Source organism: Nanorana parkeri, unplaced genomic scaffold (assembly GCF_000935625.1).
Source record: "Nanorana parkeri isolate BGI_ZX_2015 unplaced genomic scaffold, ASM93562v1 scaffold594, whole genome shotgun sequence".
Classification (NCBI taxonomy): Eukaryota; Metazoa; Chordata; class Amphibia; order Anura; family Dicroglossidae; genus Nanorana; species Nanorana parkeri.
Genome location: NW_017306862.1, coordinates 72,947 through 93,707, shown reverse-complemented (window position 1 = coordinate 93,707; position 20,761 = coordinate 72,947). Strand labels below are relative to the sequence as shown.

Here is a 20,761-nt window from a genome sequence, read left to right as displayed (position 1 = left end):
TCACAAGGTTGGCACAAACTGTTGCTGGTATGTTGGCCCATTCCTCCATGCAGATCTCCTCTAGAGCAGTGATGTTTTGGGGCTGTCGCTGGGCAACACGGACTTTCAACTCCCTCCAAAGGTTTTCTATGGGGTTGAGATCTGGACCTTGAAATGCTTCTTACGAAGCCACTCCTGTGTTGCCCGTGAGAACTTGCACAATTGGTGGCTGACTAAATACTTTTTTGCCCCACTGTATCTGTTAGTTGAAACCAGCTAATTCTAAGTCCACTCTGTAGATGATTTCATTACGTTTTATACTCTCAGGAACTCCTGATTTACAACTGCTGACTCTCCAAACATTTTGAAAGGATGGTCCACCAAAAAGTTATAGGATTGGCTTGTTTCTTAACTGGCTTCCAACAAATGCATATTACGCCACAGAGCACAGCAACACATGTACCACATTTTTTTTAAATAGCACAAAAACCTGCAATGCAGTGCACCACAACACATAGTAATGATCTATCAGAAAAAATTGTGTAGGTGTAAGGCCTCGTTCACACTGGGCAAGCTGGCATTCCTACCGCAGGAACCCATAGATTCCAAAATAATCAGTTTAAATTCCTAGGGCTGCGGAAATTAACGATTCATTCCGCGATTAATCGTTAAAATTTTTGTTCGATTAAAATGCTTTTGATCGCTAATGAAAATACTCACCTCTCAGCCGGCTTCCGGGAATCTTGTCGGAGATCCGGAGATGTCACGGACATCGACGTCTGCACAGCCGTAAAAGTTGGCAATGGTAGCTTCCATGTCCCTGAAGTTGTTTCTACATCTGCTATTCAGGTTTATAAAAATTATACCACGTTGACGGAACTTTCTTATTCACCTTTTTAGTCTGGTGTGAACCCTTCTTTTATTTTGTTCACACCAGACTGATTTTGCAGTGTGGGTTGACTATTGTGTCACCACTACTCCTTTAGTATACTGGTGATACTGTGTTCTCTCTCTGTGTTTTAAAATCACTTTGATGAATTTTCTTGTTAGTCTAAGATCATTTATTGCAATAATATCTTGGATGCAACTTTGCCTAATTTTTGTCCTTAGTTTCTTAAAGGTTTGTCAATAATTTTGGTAGTGGGATCTTCTTGATCCGTTTTACCTCTTAATGTTTCCTTTTTTTTTTGCAGCAGCAGCAGAGGTGGTCATCACGAAGAAGACTGGGTGCTTCCAAGGTAAGTTGCATATATTGCATATATATTGCTGGTGTATTACCTTGCCTTATGTGGTGAACTAACCTTTTTTAATAAACCAAAAATATTCTGTTTTAGAAGCTTTTATTTTATTAATAAATTAGTATTAACTCCCTGTGCCAGTGAGCTTCAAGGTATATCTGATGAAGGGTTGTGCACCAAGTATAAAGTAGTAAGTAAGAAATCAAAGTGTCCCACTTTCTGTTAGACACGGTCTCTGTTGGACATAACTGGGGTTGTTTTGTTGAGGATGGTAATTATCACCGTTTTATAAAACGTTGGGGCATTTGGAAGTGTGTGGCCATATACACAGTTAATTTATCTATCTTTATAAAAAAAGGAATTCTTGTATACCTAAAAGGCGCTCCGCCGTAAGTGCGAGTGGTCGCAAAACAGGTAAGTCGGTAAGTGAGGAACATCTGTATACTAAAAAGTAAGATGTATTTTGTGGCTTGGAGTATAGCCTTGTCCCCCTGGCTGTGACACATTTAGGTGGCATTCCAATTTACAATGCCAGTGAATATCCACCCCTGCTCTAGAGGTGTCTCAGCAGGAATATCCACCCCTACCCCAAAGCTGTCTTGGTAGTAATATCCCCTTCAGCCGGCATAAATATCCCTACACTGTGTAGGTTTTTTTTTTTAAGCAAGGGTATCCACCTCTACTCTAGACGTGTTTCAGCAGGGATATTCACCCCTACTCTAGGGGTGTCTGGCGAAAATACAGGAAGCAGTGAATTTGCTACACTGTGGATTTTCAAGCTGTTAACAACTCGCCATCATGTCTTTTCTCTTTATACTATGATAGTACACATTTGAATATGCCAACACAAAAAAAAGAAAATCACTGTGTTTTTAATAACTTTAATGTCTGTCAAAATGGATGGGAGCACACTATCTGCAATTGATCTGCAGACCATAAACAGTCCATATATAATGATGGTCAGAATTACACTAAACTAGAATTAAACTATTACTAAAGGGCTGATAAACTAGAAACAAAATGATAATTTAGGGAAAAGAGCAGTAAATCGCATTTATATAAATGCATGCACATTTACCCAAATGTCTAGAAAATAACATAGTTGTCTTTGCTGCTTAGCCTATTCAGTGTTAGCTATTGTTCCATGTAAAGGAAGGTTAAGGCTGTGCACACATGGGCGATTTTTTCTATATTGATCATCTCTCATGAACACCCCACGAGCTACCACAATCAATTGCTACACCTGCTTGTGCATGCAATAGTGACCACCCCAAATTTGGAGCATTGTACTACTATTATTGATTGATCACTACTACATGCTGCACACCCTAGACATAGGAATCACGTGCAATTAATAGCGGGGCAATCACGGGTGATGGGTGACCTGGTAAATATCACCTGGGTGTGCCCAGCCTAAAAGTGATATAGTTTGTAAACTTTCAAAGAGTCTCTGTACAGGAAGTCAGCAAAGTGTGGAAAATATCTGCCCACTGTCAGAGGATTTTTAAATTGATGAAAGTTATAAAATATACTCTGTAATTGAGTAATTTGCAAAAAATAAAAAAAAGGCCTGTGGTAGAGGCTCAGACTAACCCTAAATATAATAATAAGTATAATATTATAATGAGTCACAAAAATAAAATCTGAAAAGTTATTGAAGAGTTAAAGTTTATCAGGAATATTTTAGCGTAGAGGTGATAATGCTATTCAGTAGCAACTCACTAGAGAAGTGTGACCCTTTGAGTAATAGTCTGTCTGGGTTTAGGAAATCAGACAGTGTTTGTGCAATCTGCTCTCTGGAGTCCAAATTAGCTAAGAGTCTGCCTTTCCATACCGTTGCTTGTCTTCTGGTTTTTTTTTTTTACTACAGAAAGTTGTTGTTAACCTAGATAAAAGTGCATCGTGCTGGCAGATCAATCCGTTCCCAAGGCTCTGGCTAACATCTCAGCATCCCACTAATAACATGCAAGCAATGCAATACCAGAGTTTGATGACTTATTAACTAATGAATAAAGGTTGTTTTCCTGCTTCCAGGTGCAGAAGTGGCTATGAAATGTTGAGTTATGTCAGGAAATATTTACCATACGGCACTTGGGTCGGTACCTGAAACCGCATAGGATAAGGTGCAGTGCCAATACTGAAAAAGGTCACTTTTCAATTTTTTTACCCCCTCTCATCTCGCAGCAGCAGGACACAGGTGTAAGGGTTTTGCTGATGTGCAGAGGGAATTTAGAAGGGTCTCTGAAGCTTGGGTAACCCCCATCCATCATATCCTTAACCAAGGTTCTCCATTAAAGGAATGTACAATGTAATAGGAGTATTTAATAAAAGAACACTTGGAACGATTATGCTACCAATGCAAGCTTACATTAATTTGCACCCTAGTATTCACATAGTATGTCAAAAGGGTTGAGGATTTTTTAACCTCATTTTCATATGCTCAGGGTATCACGGGTCTAATCAACCCTATTTTTCTTTTTTGTTTGTGAATTTGCATATATAATGAATGATTGCATGTCATCATGTGCGTATCTCTCCTTTTGTCATCGTTTTTGATATCGCACAATACCATGCATTATTATAGTTTGACCAGCAGAGGGTAGCAAATCCTAACGTGAACTAGTGTGAGCTACACAGGTTCTTCTTGCCGAGCAGGGTTTATAGTGTTTGAATGTATGGCAATTTAACTCGGTAAGGAATTTCCCATAATGCTTTAGAAAACCTGACAAACAGTTGTATGCTTTAGTTTATTGATTCTGCTACTGCGCTAAAACAGCAGTACATCAATAACTATCTTTTAGTTAGGAAACCCTGGGCTGTAGAGGAGTACGAGCAGTTAGGAAAATAGCGCTGAGGCAAGAGCGGAAAAAATGTGAGCATGGGGAATACTGGTTCCACTGGAGAGATGAGAGGCTGAGGAAATGCAGCAAGAGAAATTATATGCCGTACAGGCCTCTCATGCATCAATGGCAGCAGAAGGAGAAAAAAAGAAGCTGGCTCTTATGGGAATGGACTTCAAAGATATAAAACTGTGTTATAAAGAGAGGCCTAATGGCTTACAGGTCTTGTTGGTATTGCACCTTTCCGTCATTATACTTAGCTTAAAAACTGTAACAAGAATATTTACCTTTAACATTAAATTTGTGTTCCTAAACTGTGTTGTACAAACTCTACTGCCTTAAGCTATAATTCCCTAAAAGATTGTTTCATCATAATAATGCAAAGAGCAATGTGGCCCAAAACATTCATGAAACCGGCATTCAGTAGACATGACTTTAAATTAAAAGGTGTGCTAATTTTTAAAAATACTCCTTTGCTGAGAGAAATAAGTTGAATGCCAGTGCCGAATTTAGCTTCTAAAAATGCTAGTTTTCTGGCTTGCAAACATTTATTGGATACAACACTTATGCTAGGTAATTATTGGTATCAATAATTCTATTGCTAGGGAATGCTAGGTTACCTTTAACAGCTTTACATGCAAAATTCCACTATACCCTCAGAAGCTTATCTGCATGCTGACTGCTGTGATGCTACAGTCTTCACTTTTTTATTTCTGTATAACTACCTGACTTGCATATGCTGGAGAAAAATGTGTTTCCTATTCCACAATCACGTATGCTGGCCACATAATACAATCATGTCTTAATTTTTAAAATACTTTTAAATGGGTTGCTATAAACTTTAAAGATTCTGCATGGCTCACTTGCCATATCAATCCATAGGAGACTCATATTCAAGTGTCTGTAGTCCCTGGTAATCAGGTCATCCCTTTCATCCCTTAACCAGGCAATGAAACATGAAAACATAATCTGGCTGGATTACATGGGCCTCACAAACTCCTACATTTGAAAGCATTTATGTTTATATGAGACCAAGAATTCCTGTGACCATAAATCTCTGAAGGTGGAGTAGACAGTCCCCAACACCCTGAATAAACTAAATGATCTATAATATTAGTTTTATAATTCATATTCAATTTCATTCTTGCATATGTGTAAAAATAAAGCAAACTGACCAAACTGAGGTCAAGAAGTCTCTTCCTCAAATTCAGGATCGCATGAGGTCTGTTGATATTCATCATTGATTTCATGGCACTGCACTCGTTTTGCTGATCCAGAATCCTGACCGTTATAAACAGCAATGCTCTTCATACCACGCGGAAAAACAAAGTATGATGACATGAGTGTTTCTATGTTATGTTACACACTTTAGCCCCCTTTATTCCAATGTCTAAAGTGCTTAAATGTTTGCCCACATGTGTGTACATTTAACTGTGTGGACTTTTAGAGAACGTGGCTTCATGTAATAGGTGAAATCCAAACTCCAGCTGTAAACAAAGGATTTGTAATTCTGCTCAGCCACTTTTGTGATTCATACACTTTTGCCAGAGAGCACAGGCAGGAGGGTAACCTCACTGTCTCTATTGTCTCTTCATCTTCCCACCAGAAGACCTCTAAATAAACAATAAAAGCCAAATTCTAGAAAAAAAAGCTCCCCTTGCAGTAGGGTTGCCCCACAATGCAAGGGCTAAATGCTTGTTTAGGTCTAGAGTACCTGGTAAAAGGACTTTTATGCACCTGATCCCCGCTCCTGCAGACAAGAACCCGCAGCCTTTCCCCCCTATGATCTGGTGGTAAGAGGCCTGCTGATGTCATCAAGTACAATGCAGGGACTATAGCCTGCATTATTCGTGGGGACAGCAAGGACAGTCTACAAGCCAGAGCGTAGAAAATAAGAGGTACGCGTCGACTGCAGGTGGAGTGGGGATCCGGTAAATATAAGTGTTTTATCTGATCCCCTCGACCTAAATTAGCTTGCAGTGCGGGGGTGGAGTTTCTTTTTCACCTGGAAGTTTGAAGGTGCAGCAACACACATATCATCATTTCCATCCACTCTATCTTATTCTTTCAGTTTGTTTCCTGTTAACACACATGTTGTACTGCAGAGCCTGATTAGATTCTAGTGCTGCTCCTTCCTCTCCCAATCTGAGTGCTGCTGTACATCAGATTGCAGAGTCTGATCTAAAGAGATGTTTGGGTATTGGGTACTACTAGTAGCATAGACTGAAGTGAAGACAGGTTCAGATTTTAGGTACTTCTAGTACTATGTGATCGTATAATACATTATTTTTAAAGAAATACAGAACTACCGTACATTAAATGGTGCTTTTATAATTGGCCAGCATTTAGCTATAAATGAAAAGTTGTGCTATTTAAAAATAAAATAAAATGAGAGAAATATGTTGGGTGCCAGTGCTCAACTTACCTTTTGAGAATGCTAGCTGCATGGCCTGCTGGCAGACTTTTATTAGATACAATACCTATGCTAGGTAATTATTGCAATCAATATTTGTATTGCAAGGGAGCGCTAGGCAGAGTTACATAGAAAACTCCACTATACCGTCAGAACCCTAGCTGCATGCTGGATGCCGTGACATAAGTCCCAGCATCACATTTACATTTCTGTATCACTGTCTGATTCAGATATACTGGAATAAATGTGTTTTTTATTCCACAATCACTTATGCTGGGCCCAGATAAAATCATTTAAATGTTATAATATTTTTTGTTCATTTCCTCCTTTTTGTAAAAACTTTTTGATTTTTTTTTTTTTTAAGTTAAACAATCAAATTTATGATTTCATTGTAACTAATGGGGACATATGTAAACAATAGAAAGAGAAAAAAGCATGTGGAAAATGCAGTAATTTATAGCAATCAACCAGAATTTAATTTGCTCTAGTCACATCACTAAAAACTTTTGGTTGGCTGTTGTGGATTACTTACACTCTGCCTAGATAAAGAAGTCAGGCTGTCAATGACAATATAATAAAAGCTATATGGCCTACTAGCAGTGAAGGGGTTATATTAGAACTGTTGTAGGATTATGTCTGCAAAATAGGTCAGATATTGGTGTCTTTTGAGAAAAATGAACAAAAGCAGCAGAGGAGGAAAGGGGGGAGAGCTGTGCGGCATAACATGGAGAGCATCACTTCAAACATGTCTGCGGTAAATGCTGAAATGTTCAAAGTACGACAGAGAAAGATAAAGCCTTTGATGGGAAGTGGATGTTTCCCAGGGACATTACAAGCAGTAATCCAGATGTTCTGCTGTAATGCAATGAGTGTCCATGGATAGATGCCGAGCTCAGCCAAGTACAGCCTGCTGTAGACCTGAGCCCTCCACTCCCATGCTGTTCTGCCATATGGAAGTAATCTCCAGTCCCCTTTTAATAGCCAGCATTGGATTCCATTTTCACAAGGCTCGCACAGTTAAGTGGAGCTGTTTTATGGACAACTTAGATAGAAGCGCTTCCAAGATAAACATTCGCCCTGAAATTAGGACATACCAAGCCACAGAATTATTTTAGGACATATTTCATAGTCAAGCTGCCATTTCACTGCAGCAGCTGCCAGACTGTAGGATGCGTCTTTGATCCGTGCAGGACAACGCTCCCAATCACATTAGAGAATTTACACAAAATAGAGAGTGCGCACAAAAATGGCATGCTTTCTGACTCTCAGATATTTCCTTGGAACCGATCCTTAATCCTTTTGGTCCTTGTTTTTTTGTTTTTGTTTCTTTCTTCTCGAACATTGTGGCAAGTAGGGGTGACTTGGTTGTTAATACAAAAAAGCATTCCGTTTTGTTGATGACGTACTTTGGCATTTGACTGATTTGGTTTATTCAAAATACATTTGAATGTATGTAGGAAAATAATTGGCCTTGCTACTATGACGTTTATCATTACTATTAGTCTGTGCTTTTACCCTTTGACATTGATATTTTGTGAATGCAACTTCAAGCAAACCACTAAATATGCATGTGACATGCATCTATGCTTTTTTTTACCTGTAAATGAATATTCATTTTTGGTCATCCATCCTTAAGATGCCACACTGCACAACCGGGCAGGTGACACAAATATTTACTTTTTTCAGAAATGCAGAATCCTGTGTCAGCTGCTTCTTACCACTGGTGTCAGCCCAGTCTGGTGTTCCAATTGACACTGCTATTGTCAGACTTCCCAAGCACCACCTCATCACACCAGTAAATCTCCTGTTACCACTTTACCAGCTACACAGATGCCCCAGACACGTTAAGGCTTTCTTGCTGCTGTAAGGTGCTTATCTGAATGAAGTCTCCCAGTGCTGTACCCCAGTTTGTTGACTTTATCCGTGTGCTTGTATTGAGTGGATCTGTGTATTTGATGTACGTTGTTTTTTATTTCAGCATATCATTTTTATTGAGCATTACAAACATTAAATTCACAGTAAGAAAATATACATGTTGTATAAAATTGATTCTGGAGATAAACAAAAGAGAAGAAAAACTGTGAGTGAAGTGAGCTAAAGGAGATGCTGGTCCAGTGGGGTTTCGCAAATAAAACCGTAAAAAACGTAATTGGAAATAAAGAATACATTCAAATCAGTGGGTTTGAGTGGGAGTCCTGAGTCAATACAGGAACATGTTATGAGTCAAAGTGGTTTATTATGAAGGAAATGTTGAACGAGCCCAGGTCTATTTGTCCTAGCTCAGGATCTAGATAGGAAGTATCGGAGAACATTTTGCTTTCCCAAAGTAGAATAGAACCTGAGAAGTTTGGCTCTATTGTACTATGAGCTATTATGAAAAATGAACATTATCTCTTTCTATGGTCATTTCCTGGCCCAACCAGGTATCAAAATACTTTTTAGTGTGTGATAGGTTATATTTTGTGTCTAGTGTCATAAGATGTGATAGTATGTGTTTCAGGTCAGCATCTAGTTAATTTGAATCATTGTTTTTCACTAGGCAACCTCTATGCAGTCCCTGCAGTTGTCAGAGTCCCTGAGAAAGAACCAACTCTGGAATGGAACAGTTAGCATTACTTTATTGGAAGGAATTAACCTGCCTGATGGAAGCACCGATTCTTTTGTAAGGTTCAGGCTCGGAGATCAGAAGTACAGAAGCAAGGTAAATGTCATAGCTCATATTCCATACTGAACTATGTGAAAATTAACTTGTAATAATTAAGTTGTGTAATTTTTATGTCCATTTCTCTGTTATACTAGGTGTTAATATTCATTAGCACATTACTAATACCTGGGTGCAGCTTGAATTTCCCTTGAAATAGCAAAGTCCACTACATAGCAGGTTTCTAAATGTAATGCAGACCTGCTTTGTGAGCATTCGCTACCATCTATGAGGCTAAGTTGTGTAATCCTGTAATTTGCCTTAAACGAAAGAATGGATTCTGATTGGTTGTATTGCTCTAGTTCCTTGAAGAATCATTGGAACGTGAAGTGGAACTCACAAAGGTTGAAAACCACTGGTCTAAACCACCACATTTTTTAGTAATTTAATGCAGCTGTATCGAAGATGGGGTCACTAGCATTTCTGTTGCAAGATATTAAAGAACTGCTCCATTAGAAACTTAATTTATTCATGTAGAATCTATGCAGTTACTCTGTGGTAATAGCCAAACACCAGAATCCCACTGCTCCAATTCTATCTTCGATCCTCTATGATAAAGCCCATGTGGTAAAACCCATAAAGAAGATGGTATGGGGCAGTGTTTGGAGAATATACTCATGGTCTTATGTTGGATTAACTACAATAAAACTTGATTTGATACATACACCTAAGCACGACTGATATTTGATGATTTCTCTGTGGTAATGTATGTTGCATAATGCTGCCAACTTGGAGGCGACTGTTACACAAGGGTCAAACATCTGGTTTGTCAATAGGAACCTGCAGACATTGCCTGCCTATATATTGGGAGGAGGCAGGGTATGTTGACTGGTTTAGTTTTCACATCTGATAAGCTAGATTTTCCCTAGATGGTAGTAGCAATGCTAGCTAGCAGAAAAGTTACCATTTGGTTGTCGGATCATTTATGTACTTTCAACCACTGCCTAATGTATATGACTGACATACAGTACTTTATTCCTTTCCTGGTCTGTAATTCATTGTATGTTGCTGTAAATGTGATTGCAAGAATGTAGTGTTCGGTCTTTTAAGCTAATCAGACCAATGACTGGGCAAAAAAGAGATACTAGAGGTTTGAATAGAGTATAGCAAATGTTACAGCAGACCCTCTAGCAAATATTAAACACCTTTGCATTGAGTTATGCATTTATTCACACTTATTAAATACTGGTAGAATAAACCTGAATTCTGACCTTACCCGTGCATTGCTTTTCTGACTGTTCTAACTAACAGCCCAGTTCAAGGGTCCAGACTATGGATTAGAGGACCACATGGTGGACTAGAATACCTTCAGGAGTAACCATATGCTCCTCTTCATATTCTGTCACATCACCATTCCACCTTGAATTTCAGGGACCAATGATTGTGTATCAACTAACAATAATGGTGCCCTCATTGGCTACTGGGATTGCTGGGGGATTAGCAAGACTTCTAAGACTTCAAGACTTCTGAGTTAAGCTATGTACTCATGAAGCATAAGCAAAAGACAATATGGTTACTGATGAGGTAATGATGAAGGTGTTTTTAGGCATATTGTGGTACCTGATTTGATATTGTGCTGTTAAATAGCACAGTTCAAAATGTATCCCCTGCATACTTAAATCAAAATGAGATTTGGAGCCTCTGCAGTATAAGCCATTCAGACATAATTTCATTGCACAATGCTTTTATGTGACACACACTGGGGCCTGGGAAAGGAGTTGATGTGGATTATAGGAGGTGGAAAAAAAGTGCATTGATAATCATTCAAAGCACGATATACTGGCTGGAAATTGTTAGGTGACATTCGGTGAAGATCTAGAGCTCCTGAAAAGTGGCATCACCCTCGGGTTTTGTAGTTTAGCTTGAGTATGTAAAGCATGAACCAGTTACTAGTATTGTAGCTGGTAAACCTTTCACATACATGTAAGTCAACTGTATATTGAGCGAGTGGTATGACTGAATTCTTGCTTTAAAAGTATAATGAACTTGGTAATATTTCATACAAATATTGATGAGTGATTGTCATTCATAAATGTTACCACTGCATGTTTTCTAGACCCTGTGTAAGAGTGGAAATCCTCAGTGGAGGGAACGCTTTGATTTTCACTACTTCTCTGACAGGATGGGAATTTTGGAGATTGAAGTGTGGGGACAAGATAGCCGCAAACATGAGGAGCTGCTGGGCTTGTAAGTGTGCTTTGTATTCATTCCATGTTTTGATTTCCATGTATATTTTCTGTCCAATGCAGCTGTTAAACAAGTGGAAAAAGTACATTACATTATGCAAAAGGGAGTCCAATAGTCACAATGGGGTCATTCATGCAAACTGCTGCAAAATTGGAGCTGTTGCCCACATCATCCAGTTGGATTCCTTCTTACATTTAAATGATAAAGCTTGATAGGTTGCTATGGGTAACATCTAAAAAAACTGGCACTCATTTTCTTAAATTGGGCCCAATTTGATTTAGAGATCACATGTAACTTTTAGCGCCTATTAGTTTCAAATGTCAACAATCTTGAAACCTCATACATTATCAGAGAAGCCCTAATGAGGCATTGCAAATGTGACACCTTACTAGTTATTTGCAGTTTTGCTATGGTTAAAGCTGATCTAATTGTCACAAACTAGAAAAGCTTTCAATATTAATAGCAGGAAAGTTAATGTTAAATAAAATGGCTTCTTTTTCAAGAAGGCAAACAGTGTCATGTTTTCAAGCAAGCCAATCCTTGCCTTTCCTTTCCCAATGTGTTGCTGAGGAGCGTTCTGAATCCAGACATATGATGTATGCTACATTACATTTTTGTAAATGTAATAGGTTGTTGATTGTATTGTGGGCTGTGGCGGGTATATGCTGTAGCGTCAGCTTTTGTAGCTTTTAGTTAAACTTTCTTACTTGTGCCTTGGTTTTAGGGACTTCTGTGGTGCACCTCTGGAACATTTTAGATACAAAGTCATCAGTTGGCACCTTGTGATGTCAGGTCTTGATTTTAAAACATCATTAAGTTTAGTGACAGGTATATTTTACAGTTATGGACACTGGATGTGGCACACACATCCAAAATGACTTCAGAGAAGTACACAGGATGTGTCGTACATCCTGTCCTTTTCTGCTAATGCCGATCCTCGCACTTGCTGACAAAAGGACAGTTGGTGAATATATCTTCCTTATTTTCGTGCCTAGACCAAATAGACCACCTAACCCTTGCAGTGCGGGTGTAGCCCCACTGCAAGGGTTAATTTGTAAAAATCCTGAAGTTTTTCATTTTTTTTCTCTCCCTTTTTTATTTTATTTTTTTTTGGTTGTTGCATAAAAAATGCAACATTTCAAAAAGGCTTTACAATGCTTTACAAACTTTACAATGCTTTGTATTATAATAATAATTTGTGTCCTTTCAAGCACCACAAATTATATAATCAAATTTTTATTTATAGCAACAATTATTCTTTTTAGAATGAACACTGATCAGGGTAAAAAAATGCTTTTTTTTTAGTTTTGCTATATTTTTAGGTTCCATATAAAATAATAAAATTATTTGTGCAGGGCAGGAACACCCCAAAAAGCCTTGTCTGTCCTAAACAAACAAACAAACAATTACCCTATCTTAAAGGAGAACTATGGGGGTCAGTGTTTTTCCCCATAGTTCTCCTTAGGGTAACGGGAGGACACAAACTAGCGTCCTCCCGTTACCCTAAGCTCAGTATACCGCGAGCTACAGCTCGCGGTATACTGAGACACCGCAGACGGAGCGGATCCCGACGTAGATGACGGGATCCGCCCAGCTGCATGAGTGACAGCTGGCTCTGCCTATCTAGAGGCAGAGCCAGCTGTACCCGCCCCCTTCCCGGTCCGTTCCGCCAGTCAGCGCTGGCAGGTCGGAGTGGGGAGAGGGGAATCCAGCCCCTCCCCCTGTCACGGCAGAGAGCCATGACAGGATCGAGAGGTGAGCGAACCTGGTATGTGTTCGCTCACCTCCCGATCTACTGAGCCGACCTGTGACAGTCTCATTGTCACAGGCCGGCTAGAACTATGAGGTGAGTGGAAATCACTCATCTCATAGTTCTCCTTTTTAAAGCGTCATTAAACCTTCGTTCCTTTTTTTTATCTTCTCGTTCTCTAGTGGCATCCAGACCGCTGTGCCCCCCTTTATGGTGCCTCCATCTGTAGCCGACTGCTGTGGAGGCACCTGTATGTGCACAATCATGGCCGTGCCTGCACCTAGCTGTGTGCGGCCGGCTAAGCCCCCACCCTTGCAGTCACAGCTTGATTGACGGCAGAAGAAGCCTGTGGCTTTTTTGCCCTCAGTACCTTCCCCCGAAACCAGGAAGTTCGGGGAACCCTGAGTATCTTCTGAGTCGCATTGGGGGAGACGAGCGACCATAAGTAAGTGGGGGGATGGGGGTGTTTGAAAAGTGCTGGGTGTTTTTTTGCCTTAATGGAGTGAATGCATTAAGGTAAACACAGCCTTTAGTAATACTTTAGGACCTAGCTCAAAATTTCCACTCGCCCCCTCGCAATTGGCGAGTGAAAATTGCGTGGGGGCGAGTGGAAATCCAGGGGCGGAACTGCCGCCACTTCGGCAGCGGTGATCGCTGTTTCAGTTTTCTCTATAGCAGAAGCGGCTGTCGGCTGATGAGAAGAGAAAACTGACACAGCGATCACCGCTGCTGAAGAAGTAGAATCAGTGCAGCACTGCGGCTGTCCTCACTCCGGTGTTCTATCTAAAGCTCACCAGTCTTTCTGGGCACCAGAAGTGAGGTAGTTAAAAAAACCAGGGGCGGACTGCCCGAGGACACGCAGCCAACAGGGTCCCGTCACTGATTGCTGCTTCACTTTGTTGCACTCTGCGTTGTTACTGATCTCTGTACTCTGTGTCACACCACTGACCTGACGGAGTTAAGGCAGGGGTTAGGTGGGGTAACTGGTGGCGAGTAACTCTTGAGGCCTGGCTAGTAGCTCAGGACTGGAAATTTTGAGCCCTGCTTTAGGTAATGACAAAGGTTTTGCCAAATAAATGGGCCCATAATGGAAATGTTAAAATTTCTCTGGTCCATGGAAGGTGTACAGATTTAAGAGCTGATCTGGTTAAATAAGATCTCCATTAAATGCTTTTCAGGAGTTTTGGGACTTTAATATTTTTAGTTGTATGGCTATCTCTACTCCACAACATGCCATAGATAAGATTTCCCTTATCATGCTTTTGGCAATGTGTGTTGTTTGTCAGCAAATTATAATGAAGGCTTGGGCAGGAACAGTTAATTTGAGTGTGTGGCAGGTGCATATTGGCTTACCCATTGCATTCAGTAAATAGTCATATTTAGCAATTTAAGTAGTTTCCAGAGATTTAGGGATGTTCAGATACCAAGAAACGTACTTGGTACAGATACTGATACTTTTCCAGCTCCAAGACAATTCTAGAGAGAAACTCAAAAGTTAGGAGGCAGCTGTCATTTTTAAGGAGCATTGTCAATGGGGCTCCTGGGATTTGTGCATCCCTGTTTTAATGTAGAATTTGTTTTATATATGCTTATTAGGGATGTACCGATACTTGTCCTCACAGATACAAGTACTGATACATTTTTGTTTATTGTCATGTGACTGTTTTTCTAAAACAATACAGACTAATGATTTCAGGACAGTGGTGGAGCGCCAGGGCCCAGTCTAAGCTGCAAACGCTGCAACACTGGTAGTTTTCGTGAAAATGCCAAGTATCGGCACTGGTATCTGAAATGCTATCTGAACATCCCTAGATTTAGCCATACCCTTGTTTTCAGTTGGTCTAGTTGTGCTGCTTTATTATTTGCTATTTTGTCTGGATCATTGGAAGTAGCAGCGTACTTGCTTCTATCTAATTAAAAAAAGACTTCTATTCTTTGAATATTTCCCCCTTTTTAGTCAAATAACTTAGGATACCTAGTAGCATTCTGAATGAAAATGGCTCAGATTTACAACTTGAAATATAGTGTTAGAAGCTATTAGGAAGAGTTATTTCTGTTTTCTATAAAGTTCCAAATACTTTTCTCCATGTCTGCGGCCTAAAAGAACAAAATGGCACTTGGTAAAAGCTTACTACAGTTTTAGATGGTCCATAGATCATCTGGCTGTCTTTTCATGTCAGGGCTTGCAAATTAAAGAAGTTTATCATTGTATACTAAGTAAAGTAGACTGTAATTTACTGCCTTCCATTAGAAACATTATGGAATTTGATCTATTGTGATGCATTGTACTGTCTGAGTATCCGTATGGTAAATCTGACAATATCTTCTAATTTAGGTGTAAAGTGGATATTGCTGCATTGCCCAGTGAGCAAATCAATCGCCTGGAAGTGCCCCTGGAGCAGAACCAGGGCTCTATACACATGATGTTAACTCTTACACCCTGCTCAGGAGTCTCAATTTCTGACCTTTGTGTTTGTCCGCTGGCGGACCCAGGAGAAAGGGAGCAGATTATGGAAAAATATGTGAGTATTGCTAATCCCCGATATTTATAGGCTTGCAAATATCCACATGCTAAGTGATGATAGTAGATATGGCTAATCGTCTTATGTAAGTAGGATTTTTGAAGTCCAGGTAGCTGGACTACCGGAAAAAAGAAATCTCATATTTTGTTAACTTTGCACTAAACATGGTTCCAAAGCTTGTTGTTCACTACTTTGCAAAGTAAATGTTAGTAATTAAAGGAGTAGCTATGTCCACTTTCAATTCTCAATGATGTGCAGGTGTAAATCAGCCCGGTCTGAGTAAATATTAAATCCATATGCTGACCAAATGTTCCAAAATATGAAATGGCATTAAGTCACATTATGGAAATTTTTGCCATTTTAAGATAAAACAGTCCATCATGTCCAGTTCTCAAGGATTGGTATATTTGTTGATCTCCAAGTCTAACATTCATTACAATCTAGCAAGTAAGTCCTACTACAATCTAGCAAGCAAAGCTACTAAATTTAAACATGTTCACATTGCAGGTGAGGAGATTAAGGGGGGATATGATCTCAATGTACAAAATGGTCAATGGTGGTAGCAACATTAGCGATAAACTTTTTAAAATTAACTCCATTACAAAAACTAGAGGCCACCACCTAAAATTGGTGGAAAAAAAATTCCAGCACAAGGGGCGAAGGGGGTTCTTCACAGTAAGATCAGTTAGGGTCTGGAACTCACTGCCACAGGCGGTGATTTCAGCAAATAATGTGGAATTGTTCAAGAAACTTTTGGACGATTTCTTAAGGGACCGTAATATACAGGGGTACAGGTACTCCTAGAATGAGATCCTAATAGGTTGGACTTGATGGACTAATGTCTTTATTCAACCTCAAATACTATAACTATGTAAGTCATTATGAGATTGCGAGATAACTCAAGAAGATCAGTACCAAATAATGGCACCTACTTCAAATACAATTTCAAGACATATTCCTAAAATAATTAATTCTGTTTACAAAATCCTAGGAGAATCACCTGAAATAACCAAATGATCCACTACTTTTCCCACAGTCTTGTTTCTATGCTCAACTTAAGTCCATGAGAAAGGGAAGACATATGACATTGTCTGTCTGCCTAGAGTTTTTGAAAGTAAAGCTTGCAGATTTTTATTTTTGTTACATTTGTTCTTTGTTTTGTTTTTGCTTCTTCAGTGCTTGAAAAACTCATTACAGAACTTGAAAGATATTGGTTTCCTGCAAGTTAAAGTACTTAAAGCAGAGGATCTCCTAGCTGCAGACTTTTCAGGTGTGTAAATATTTACATGTTTATTTTTGATCAGGTTCCTGGATTTGATGTTAATGGTCATTTACAGTATTTTATATTTATTTATGTCCAGATCTCAAGAAAGCACAGCTTTATAAATATTTCACACTTTTATGATAGCTCCAGGCTCCTATTTACATGTTTGCTTATTTTTAGCCACTGTGTTAAAAAAAAAACTGTTTACAGTACACTATAGCTCAAGCTCACAAGGAGTTACATATAGTATAAAGAGAAAGTATGAAGGCAAAGCGTTTCTGCTTTGCTCTCTCACTAGAAAACTCCCTAAAGTTCTGTCAAAATTTTTCTCAGGACAGATTGGGCTTTAATTTAATAGCAGATTTGCATACTTTTTATTTTCAAGGTTTTAATTGGGAGGAAACGGGGAAAAATGTAAAATGTGTTTTACTGTAATTCTTCCCAACTCCAATATTTTTTTCATAATAAGAGCAGCCCTAGATATGTTCCCTAAAATGTAACCAACAAATCCTGCTGATTGTAAATTTGCATAAGAAATCGTAAAGAAATTGTAAGATTACCAAGTTTTACTTTAGGAGAAGTTTTTCACTTTCAACGTTGCATTGCAACACAGGAATTGATAAATAATCGATTTGCCTAAATTGTTAGTATAAGATTCAGACAGGATCAAGTTGGGTTGGCCACAATGCAGATTATCACAACGGTAGCTTTTTTACAGGTTTGTGGTTGCTAAAAGGAGAAATTAAGCTATGTTTGTGTGAGCTTTTAGCACTTATACAGTAAACGCAGATGTAATTCAGATCATGAAACTATACTGTTGGGAAGTCAATATAAATCTTTATTTTTTTGAAATGTTTTTTGAAGCAACATCGCTATATATTTCCAGAAGGGCCATATCTTAGGGCATTCCCAAAATATATGAAGTAGACTACCCCTTAATATCAAACATCTCCAGCATACTGATGGGAGCGAAGGATTCATGCGGTTCAACAATTCTGGGGTGCGATACCAATGGTAGATAATTTTGTACTGATTTTCCTGATATAAAGTGCAAATGGAGGTCTTTCTGGCATTAATCCAATATAAATCTTTAAACATATATATACACTACTGGTCAAAAGTTTTATTGAAATGTAAGCACTTCTAGTGAGTCCAGTCCAGTGAATGACCTGAAATGATACAAAGGTGCGGTAAACAGCCAGAGGTAAAAAAAATTAAAGTTTAGTTTAACAAAAACGGAAAAATACTGTATATTTCAGAGTTATACAAAAAGGCCTTTTTCAGGGAAGAGGAAATGGGTTAGCATCTCACAGTTGTTCTGCAGCACTAAGTAAATTAAGCCTTGAAAGTTTAACAATTCCTACAGGTGTCCCAACTTTTGTTGATTACTCACAAGCCCTCTGTATAAAAGCAGTGTTGGAACAGACTGTGTTACTATAACCTATAAAGCAATATTTGGACAGTATTGTACAGGAAGTAGTATATTCTCAAAATGGCGAGAAAAAGGCAATTAACAAATGAAGGCAGACAGACCATAATAACCCCTAAAAGCTTTGCATTGCACTTGGTGATGTAATTGTATGCAGTTGCTCGGCCATGGAAACCCATTCCATGAAGCTCTCTGTGCACTGTTGTTGTGCCAATCTGAAGGCCACACGAAGTTTAGAGGTCTGTAGCTATTGATTCTGCAGACAGATGGAGACTTCTGTGCGCTTCAGCATGCGCTGACCCCGCTCTGTCATTTTACGTGGCCTACCACTTTGTGGCTGAGTTGCTGCTGTTCCCAGTTGCTTCCACTCTGTTATAATACCACTAACAGTTGACCGTGGAATACTTAGTAGCAAGGAAATTTCACGGATGGACTTATTGCACAGGTGGCAACCTATCACGGTACCATGCTTGAATTCACTGAGCTCTTGTGAAGAGCTATTCTTTCACAAATGTTTGTAGAAGCGTCTGCATGCCTAGGTGCTTGATTTATACACCTGTGGCCATGGAGGTGATTGGAACACCTGAATCCAATGGATCATATATTTTTTATATTTTTAATTTTTAAATATTTATTTTGTTTTTGAATATTTCTTTCCTTTTTTTTCTCCTTCAAGAGGGGTCAGGATCTGGAGACCTAATCCAGACCCCCAGGCAGCTCGGCTGCAACAGATAACTTCTAAGGCTGGGTTCACACCTAGGCGTATCGAATATGGACGTTTGTCGTGCGTTCCGTGACACGTTTTACCGTGATTCGCGGTAAAAAACGCGTGACAAACGCGCGTTTCCGAGGGCTACTTGGCTGTAGCCCAATGGAAACGCTGGACAAAAAACGCCCCAAAGAAGCTCCTGTACTTCTTTGGGCGTAGGACGTTTTGTAGTGCGTTCATACGGTCTGTAATACGCCCAGGTGTGAACTATACCTATAGGAAATAATGGGATTTCGATGTTTGAGCGTTTTGTAGAGCGTTCGAACACGCTACAAAACGCTCAGGTGTGAACCGGGCCTAATCGTGATCATTTTCATGGCTGCAATTAGCCAGCAATAGGTCACTATACAAAACATTAATAAACTGTGTGATTTAGGGTACAAATGAGGTAGCAGTAAAGGAGAGAAAATCAAACCCTTTGAATTAAAACAAATATAAAATACCCCTTTCAGTCTCCAGTTTCTCTAACTCATGATGTCCCTGTAATCTCAAGGTCCACAGGTTGCTTCTATGGGCAACCATAGTATCTCTTTATGTTATAACACACTTTGAAAGTCCCGTTTTGCTTAAACTATGAATACTGGATTCCAAATTCAAATAAACTGATATCTATTCAGCAAGAGCTGATGATGATTTTAAACCGCACTAAAATAACTAGCTGCTGTCCCTGTGCCATTTTAAAAATGGCACCTGGAAATCGTGGTCAAATAAGTATTCCTCTAACACTGTATCTAGATTGGTACACACAACATTAAATAATTTCAATAAAATGAGAGCCTGAAGACATTTATGTTGTCGTCATCAGCTTTTCAGGAAACGTGGAGAGTTTTTTTTCTTTTTAACGTGTGTGGCCACTCAGCCTCAACATTGTCAAAACATAGTAGAATTTCTTCAGAAGAGGCTCAACTCCCATGAAGCAATCCCTTCATCTTTTCTGTGTATATGCAGTCAACGTAATGTAGTGGAAGGTGTGATAGGAAGAGAGGATCACCAACGCTCTGTTTAATTTGTGAGAATTGCTTGCTTTAACATGCCTTTTCTCCAACTGATGGTGTCTGCCTTCAGTGCTAGGTCTAGTTTGGGTATGCCTGAGCCTCACTTGGTCACTGAGACCAGCGTTCATGTTAATGACCAGCAGAGAGGCATGAAAGGTAGTAAAGAAAATGTCCTACTGCCAGTTTGCCATTTAAAGTTGGTATTTCCATATACTGATTGCCCCAGTTTTTAAAGCTCCTGTTGTACTATGGAGTTATTTTAACTCTTATTTATGCTGCTTTTTTTTTTTAAGCAAAACACAACATTCACTTTATGGAATAAATTATCCTGATCATATTTTTCCTAAGGCCTTAAAGTAGTGAGACGATATTATGAAAATGTTTTCTCCCAATTATTGGGATTTCTGCTATACTTGCCTTTTGTGCAGTATATGGCTGGGTTCACACTTAGGCGTATCGAATATGTGCGTTTGTCGCGGCGTACGTTTTTACCGTGATTCGCGGTAAAAAAAACACGCGGCAAAGGCGCGTTTCCGGGGGCTACCTGGCTGTATCCCATTGGATGCGCGCGGCAAATACGCCCCAAAGGAGCTCCTGTACTTCTTTGGGCGTAGGGCGTTTTGCAGCGCGTTCCTACGCGCTGTAAAACGCCCAGGTTGGAACCATGCCCATGG

General features: G+C 39.4%; 1 protein-coding gene across 1 annotated transcript in view; it reads left to right on the top strand.

Annotated features, from left to right (window-relative positions):
- Positions 1–20,761, top strand: part of MCTP2 (multiple C2 and transmembrane domain containing 2) — a 186,903-nt gene that overhangs the window by 97,448 nt on the left and 68,694 nt on the right. The window contains exons 8-12 of the mRNA XM_018562726.1: positions 1,179–1,217; positions 9,010–9,171; positions 11,228–11,358; positions 15,444–15,630; positions 16,807–16,900. Coding sequence (XP_018418228.1) covers positions 1,179–1,217; positions 9,010–9,171; positions 11,228–11,358; positions 15,444–15,630; positions 16,807–16,900 — 613 coding nt within the window. The remainder of the gene's footprint in view (positions 1–1,178; positions 1,218–9,009; positions 9,172–11,227; positions 11,359–15,443; positions 15,631–16,806; positions 16,901–20,761) is intronic.